Raw genomic sequence first — 8,581 nt, forward strand, 5'->3', positions numbered from 1 at the left:
ACAGAGGGTAAGGTAGGGGGAGATGGGTAAAGCAGCATGGTCTGGCTGGCTGGCTGGATAGATGGATGGATGGCTGGCTGAGCCTGTGACCATGGAAGGGATTAGACAGGATTAGCTGTGGGGTAACCTTCCCAAAGTGTCAGTCTGAGATCCAGAGCGCTGTGAAGCTGGCCGCCTGGGAATCCAGCCCAGGGGGCCCCAGCCCTGTACATAGGTTTTGTTTAACACAGACCCCTGCCACACTGGGCACCACAGACATAAATTATATAGAGTGACAGGTTCATCAAAGTCAGTATAGGCCTATTAATGACTTATCCATGGACAGAGCAAACTTAAAGTAAAAATGTATAACGCCGACAAGCGATACACAACATGCTCTAGATGCTTGTTGTGTGTTATTTCAGAGAGCATACCTGTTCTATAGGTTGTAACTCTGGGATGTGGGTCTTTGTCAGCACAGTGAACCGACTGACTCACTGGGACAAACTCACACAGTAGGGAAAGAGAGGAGGGGTGAGCGGGGGATGTTACACATTCATGGAATGAATGTACTGTACTGTAACAATAACACACATACACACACACACACACACACACACACAAGAGCTTTGGAAAGCTTTTCCCTCCCACCTTGAACAATTGCAAAATAAGGCTCTCAACAAATACCTCACATGAAGAAAATGTGTTTTCAGTCTGCAGGGAGTTTACCACAGGGAATTGCACAATAGGATACAGTAAGTGAAGCGCTGACTGAGAAACGAGGAGAAAATGTGAATGAAACTATTAAAGCTGTATGAAGAAATTTTTGACCTCATGGGACCAGACTTCTTTAAAGCAAACTCGCATCAATCAATCAAACTTTATTTGCTTAGCACCCCGCGTACAGGTTAGTGCAATTCAAAGTGCTTCAGAGATGACTGACAAGTTGATAATAAGACAGTAATTGTAAACAGTAAATACATTTAGAGACTAATGCACATGAGAATGAAACAACCTGAAAATGTAATGAAAACCAATAAAATAGATTTTTTGGAGTTAATTAAAAACTAGATAAAATAGATATGTGAAAAGTGCCCTGAGATGAGTTGTGAATTTGGCGCTATATAAATAAAAATTGATTGGTTGATTGAGATAAACAATGACAAATAAAATCGATAAGAATTCAATAAGATAAGTGATTAAAATAAAGTAAAATAACGTCCATAAAGCATTCCAATCCAAAGCCAAGTTGAAGAGGTAGGTTTTAAGTTAAGCATTTAAGCAGCAAACGAAGCAACATCTCATTTCAGTCCTTTTTCTCGCTACCTGCTGAATGTAAATCCTCTTGGGTGTCTTTAGTCGAGGTTTGGTTGACTAATATCTAAGAAAAATTTCTTTGGCTTGCTAGATGTTAGATTTTTTGTCCAGCACTTAGCCTTTTATGCAATATAGATGGACAGGAAGCATAGGGAGAGAGAGTAGGATGACGTGCAACAAATGTCACCAGCTGAGTTCAAGCCATGGATTTTGCGGTTACATGGTATGCATCTTAGCCCACAAGGTCTCTGGAGCAGCTAAAGTGTTAAGAGTTTTTCACCGACAACTTACCGCCACTGGGTTGGCGAGAGCCACTGGGACAACCACACAGAACGATGCCAAAAAAAAGAACTCAACAAAATAGAAATGTTTAAAAAAAAAAAAGATCCCAAGCTGTGAAAGCAGATATCCTTTGTTAGCACTCAAAAGACAGTAACATAACAGAGTAAGCGGATTATGCACTAATACACAGAGATTGGTATACTCTTGGCATAGTTCTTCGACAATAGTATAAAGTACAGCTATACTAGACACTTCTGTTATGCTTTACCATGTTCACAGGATCCAAATGATACATTGATACTGAAGTGTGTACTGAACAGAGGTCTTGTATTTCTTCCTCTTCCTGTGTGTAGTACTTATTAGAGATGAAGAGCCTGATCCTGCCTCCAGAGCACATCTTGAAGAGGGGTGACAGTGAGGCAGTGGCATATGCTTTCTTCCACCTGCAGCACTGGAAGAGGGCAGAGGGAGCCTTAAACCTACTACACTGCACCTGGGAGGGCAGTATGTATCACCTTTACGTCCTGTGTTGAAGATTTTTTTTTATTTTTATTGAAAAACTAACTTTTCTTTTGGTTCTGTTGAAAGTAAATAACCTGTATGTTCAGACATCTCCATCATTCATTTATGCTGCTCCTTATTGTGTTATAGTTTTTCACACGCAAATACTCTACTTCTGATCGTAGGGATTAGACAGTTGCTCTCAGGAATTAGATTGTTATTGTTATATTTCATTAGTGTCTTATCTCTCTGTATAATATTTTGCTAAGTAGAGGATTTACTGAAAATTATGTCAGCTGTTAAACAGCCTTTTCTAGCCATGGTTTAAAATACCTCTTGTGTTGTTTAAAACATTTTTCACATCATGCAGTACTGTGAAGTAATACTTTGCATGTTATTCATCTTAATTCAATTACCTTTTTGCTCCTTTTTCTGTCTTTCCAGCCTTCAGGATAATTCCCTACCCACTGGAGAAGGGTCATCTGTTTTATCCCTACCCAGGATGCACAGAAACAGCAGATAGGGAACTACTGCCCTGTAAGTTGAAGTACAAAAACCTTAACCGACTTGCACTCTATGAATTTGTTCCCTTTTCGATTGTGTGATTTATCATCCTCTCACTGTTTCAACTTGACTCCAGTTCTGTCTTTGTTTTGCTCCCTCTTTCCCTGGCTGTTTCTTTCGAATCGTTACTCCAGCATTCCACGAGGTGTCCGTGTACCCAAAGAAAGAGCTTCCCTTCTTCATCCTCTTCACAGCAGGCCTTTGCTCCTTCACTGCCATGCTGGCCATGCTCACACATCAGTTCCCTGAGCTCATGGGTGTCTTTGCCAAAGCAGTAAGTACTGTAACCAAACATCCAAAATCCTGTAACTAAAATCTCAAAAGTTGCTTGTTGCTTTTAAAAGTTGCTTTTAATTTTTGTTTATTGATTCAGATAGTCAACTTTGTATGTGTTATCAGATTTTTATCAGTTGAACTCAGACTTGAATGTCAGTTGACTTGGGTGGTTAGTTTTTCTGTTAAACTCTGGCTCTTTTTTTCTATCTGTGTTTTAATGCATATTGTTTGTAACATGAACCTTTTAACCCTTTTGATAATTACTGCCTTCCATCACTGTCTGTAACACTGGAGGCTCATGGGAGTCGTAGGCCTGTAAAGTCAGTGTTTCCCTCCAAAACAAGCTGTAGTCCAGCTTAATCTATCAGTAACCACAGCTGAGCAATGCAATCTTATGGCCATAGAAAACACAACAGTGTAGCATAGAGCCACGAATGCATGACTTCCTTTTACTGTTTGTATTGTCTGTTTTAGCCAGTTTGGCAAGCTCTTTACTTTGGCTAATCCTTTGTTTATGGTCACCCTGTTTATTAGGGCCTGCCTTTACGTAGACTTGCAGAATGTAGCAAAAACAAGGCCACAGAGAACATCTAGTGCTCTTCTTTTGTTATGAGAAAGATTGGGTGCAGATAGGATTTTTACAGCAGGGTCGGCGAGCCTGGTTTGTGTAATGTTCAGATGGAGTGCATGAAAACCATTGAGGGAGGAACACAGAGGTCCTAACTGCCTTCTGAGGAAAAACAGATTTTTCTGAGTCTGCTGCTCTTGATATGAAGACCTGAGCAATGCAAGACTGTGGTGATGATGGTGGCAGTCTGCCTTTCCTTTATTTATGGATAACAGACATGTATAGTATAGTAGTTGGATTTGTTTCATATATTAAATGGGATTAGAGAAGTATAGGTCCACTTATGGGACTATTAAAGTGTCAAGTGTATCAAGCACCCCTCAAGTAGTTTCAGAGTGAAGCCATATTGTAATGTTTTAGAGGACATCTTACTTTTAGTACCTACCTTAAACGTCCAGTGTGTAGGATTTCATGGCATCTGGCGGTAAGCTTATAGATTGCAACTAACTGAATACCCCTCCCCTCACCCTTCCCTTCCAAGCATGTAGGAGAACCTACGGTGGCGGCAACACTCGTGAAAAACACGAAAGGCCCTCTATAGAGTCAGTGTTCAGTTTGTCCAATTTTGGCTACTGTAGAAACATGGCGGGCTCCATGGAAGAGCACCCGCTCCCTTTGTAGACAGAAAGAGCTCATTCTAAAGTAACGAAAACACAACGATTCTTATTTTCATGCGATTATACACTAATTAAAACATACTTATGAATATTATATTCCATTTCTGCTAAGTCCGTTCCACTAGATGCCACTAAATCCTACACACTGCACCTTTAAATCGCTGACATATGCATTTTAAATGCTCTATTATACACAAACCTAATATGTTGTTTATCCTATATCCTTAATCCCAGTTGATTTATGTCCTACTGGTGATCATAAAACCATAAGTAGTTGAGTTGCTCCTCAGATTTTACATATGATGAGTATTTGTTGAGCTTATTAAAAATTATAAAAACTACAATTGCTTGTATTTATAGCTCTTTTTAGTCATTAGTAATTTTATCTGACCTTACTTTTCTAATAAGATCTTGTTTAGATCAGGAGTGGATATGATGTGCAAGGGCTACTTAGCTCATCAAGTCACATGCCTTTAGAGTTCTTATTAATGGTTTGATATGAGTGCAATGCTATTGATTTATTCTATTGTTTTATATGATTTCAGAGTAATGTATCATATCACTATAGAAACAAATATAGTATATCTGTCTTTGCTCTTGTTAATTCATACAAAAGGGTGATGATCAGCAGCCTTTTGTAGTTTTTCAGGCTTATTTCTTTTCACCTCATGTATCACTGTTTAGAGACAAAAAGAGAAACAGAAAGTAACTGAGGAAAAAAAAGCGTGATTCATTTGATGTTTTTAAAAGTGTGTTGACAACTGAATCACGGATACTTTGGAAAAGTACATTAAGATGTCAGCACTTCTTTTACAAACAAAAAGTGTTGCTTTCACAAGATATTTTCTCTTTAGTGTACTCAAAACAGCTTTTGGATTACATGAATAAATATGTTCAGTTCTTATTAGCTTTTTTATGAGTGAGGAAATGTTTTATCTCAAGCTTTGGGATAAAACTGTCCATAATGTTTTAGTGAAATAGTGGCCGTGGGAAGTAGATCTTTTTTAATGTTATACTTTAAATTATTTAAGAGTGGGAAACTGAAGTCTTATTCTGCTTTTCCTCCCTTCCAGTTCTTCAGCACACTCTTTGCACCCCTGGGTTTCTTAGCAGACAAGATGGAAAGCTTCATGCCGTCCAATTTTTGGCACCAGCTGACTCGGATCTGACCCCATCTCATGCTTGCACACACATACACACACACATACACACATACACACACACACACACCAATACCACTCCAAACCCTCAGACAAAAAGTGTTTGCTCTCCTGTCTTCAGCATTACTGTCCACTTGCTGCATTGTTACTGATTATGTTGGCTGAGGTAGTATCAACACAGCAATACCACTCTTAAGATGCTCTCCCACACTGTTCCAGCTGCCAGTAACTTTTCCAAGAACACATTTAGTGAATACCATTTGCAACAATTTCACAGGGCCATTCATTTGTCACGGGCAATTTAAAATGTTTCAGTATCCCACAAGGTTTGACTCTGAATTTTGTACAAAAATAAAATTAATAATTTCTCAGAGGTACTCCTCTGTTGATTCACAATAATGAATTAAATCAAGAGAAAGCTAAAACTGCATGATTTTAAAGCTCCTCTTATTATTGTCTTGTCAGTTTGTTTTTAGTAGTGTGTTACTGTCAAAAAAAACAGACACGTACATGAAGTATTTGTCTTTTAGAATATTACTGATACAAATGATCCTATTCCTCACTTTTTCCGCATAATTATTTATTTGTATCAGAAAGATCCCATGCCGTATTTGGGATGGGAACCTATGTGTCCTATATCAACCCTCTGTGCCCTGCAGACATGCAGCAGGGCAGATTTAACAGTCTGTGAGACCTACTAAAAAACAGAGCTGTGATTTACAGCCTCGGAGTGCCTGCAGTGTATACAACGCCTCTGCAGTTCAACAGTTGTTACCATGGCATGACACCTCAGCACTATATCACTGGGGCAACCACCACCCCCGCAACATCGAAATGTAAATGGGATCATCACTGGTCACCATAAGGCCTCTTGTGGCATTGCTCATTTCTGACGATTGCACTGCAGAATGTTAAAAGTCACAGTGACGGTCAACTGGCCAACAAGAATCACACAACATAGTCAATGTAATACATAAGATTACAGCAATTCCTAGTTTCCTAGAGTTTTTTTAGTGAGGAACATCAACCCTGACAAACCCTCATATGCACCAAGCATATTCAGTTAGCCACTGCCTGCAGGTATGCTCAGTAGCATTTGGAGTTGGTGATTAAAATTAACAGACATTTACAGACACATTGTGCCAAGTAAGATGTACAAAAGTACTCAGTACGTACTCTTGCCCTGCCTTTGTCTGTTCCTTTTGCTAAAATTTGCCATAATTGGTTTGATTCTGATACTTATTCCCCTCTGTGAAATATATAATCTCTGTTTAATCAAACTAAACACCCTGAGATACCACTACCACCTAGTTGTGATATAATGTAAAAACTGAGTGTAACTCGTCAGAAACAAATGTGCCTTGTTAAAAATCGTAATTAAGCCTGTAAATGTAATATAAATGCAGATTATCCAACACCACAGACATACAGTAAGACTATAAAGAATGTAATAATTGGAAACAAATACGTCAACAGTTAAGTACAATAACATTGTGATGTCGCACTAGTCCAACAGTTTATTACATGAACAGGTTTTATTACAGTTTAAAACCATCTGAGGTGGACATTTTGATATTTTTTGTCAAGTTATGTTACTTGATAGTTCTTACATTATTTGTGACTACTGCAATCTAGATCTCATACTTGAGGATGTACATTATACTGACAACTCTTCACTCCATATGTGATTGCAAAAAAATTGTGATAAAGTGCCTTTCTTAGTGCATCACACAAACTAAATTGGCATTTGGCTGAAATTTGGCATTTGGCATTTATTACACCTACAATATTGATGTCAAGTTTAGTGGCAACTTTGTTCAATTTGGATGGATAGAATGTGATAAATAGATGCCTTCAAAAGTTGTATTGATTGTCCAATGATCAGCATAACTAGATATAGAGGCCAAGTTACAAACATGCTTGTACAAATGTAGAAAAGGCTAAGCTGGTGTTGATGTTAAGGCACATACATGTGTTGTTATGCTGCAAATTTGGATTATTTTGTGGGTAACCCTGAATGGCAGTTTTTGAATCTAAATTTCAAAACTGGTTGTTTAGTATTTTGTGATGTATGTCTGTTAAAATTCTAATTATAGAGTGTGCAGCTTAAATGTAAGAGTACATGCTGAAGACAGGAGAATGTTTGAACAACTGTAACTACCCCTGGATGAGTTTGAAAGCTAAACTCAATAAATAACATTTTCTGTGAAATTTCCTTGCATCTGTGATTAATCTTTTCTTTTTTTTGTTGTTCTGGAGGTCCTTCATTTTACTGTTTTAGTTATTTTTAATTGATATTTAATAAATGATACTGAAGCCCTAGCTTCAGTTGTAGTGTAGACTGGACACTGATCAATAAATCCACAACAATTTCTCCAGGTAATCACTAAAGCAAACTATTTTCAGCATAAAAGATGAGATATATTTAAATACATTACTTTTCTAAGGTGGATGTTATTTCCCTTCATCTTTTAAAATCACCTCAGTATTGATAGGAAGTCGGTGTCTTGTTCAAGGGCAAACTACTTACTCAGCCACCCTGCTGCTGCTACTGGACTATATAAAGCTAAGAGCCATCATGCTCATCATTATGATTATACCACTCTGCCACCATCAGCGGATGCTTTTACATGGCATGTCCCCGTTGAACCACTGGCTCCATAATCATACTCCATACACTCATGCTTAAGTGGTGAGTGAGCAGCAGTAATGAAAATCGCTGTTGAGGGCTGTTGATGGGTGCTCAAGTGTTTGCTCTCAGTGCCAGAGCGTGGTTTCATGCAGCATGTTGAAACTTGTATTGCTCACTGACCTACATGGTGGAGTGTCTGAAAGTCAGGCTAACAGAGCAAAGAAGAAAGAGTAGAAAGAAAATAAAGGATAAACATGACGTCAACAAAAATGTGAACAAGGCAGGTAATGTAAGGAACTTTTATTTGATCTCCTCATGCTGTCAGGATGCTGTCCATCATACCTTTTCTGCATGAAAACACCAGACCATGGCTGATGTGATGTCCCACAAAATCTTCAGTGGAAAGATGTATGCTTGACAGGTGACCCACTAAATTAGAGGTTCTGTGTGCTAATACCCTGCTGCCAATCCAGTAAGCTCACCAGCATGATGAATAAATAAACTCTTGATCTTGCAATCTGTGTCAAGTGTGTCCCTGAAGGTCACATACAGTATGTGTTAGACTAAAAATCAGAAAATCAAAGAACATAATTTTCACATGGGCAGGTGTGTGATCTGTGTCCAT

At 38.5% G+C, this 8,581-nt stretch overlaps 1 protein-coding gene across 1 annotated transcript in view; it reads left to right on the forward strand.

Annotated features, from left to right (window-relative positions):
- The window catches only part of st7l (suppression of tumorigenicity 7 like), a 15,746-nt gene extending 8,207 nt beyond the window's left edge, over positions 1 to 7,539 (forward strand). Inside the window, exons 12-15 of the mRNA XM_067586810.1 lie at positions 1,932 to 2,082; positions 2,524 to 2,616; positions 2,778 to 2,917; positions 5,238 to 7,539. Coding sequence (XP_067442911.1) covers positions 1,932 to 2,082; positions 2,524 to 2,616; positions 2,778 to 2,917; positions 5,238 to 5,333 — 480 coding nt within the window. The 3' untranslated portion in view covers positions 5,334 to 7,539. The remainder of the gene's footprint in view (positions 1 to 1,931; positions 2,083 to 2,523; positions 2,617 to 2,777; positions 2,918 to 5,237) is intronic.
- Positions 7,540 to 8,581: the final 1,042 nt, after the last annotated feature.

This window comes from Thunnus thynnus, chromosome 4, assembly GCF_963924715.1.
Source record: "Thunnus thynnus chromosome 4, fThuThy2.1, whole genome shotgun sequence".
Taxonomy (NCBI): Eukaryota; Metazoa; Chordata; class Actinopteri; order Scombriformes; family Scombridae; genus Thunnus; species Thunnus thynnus.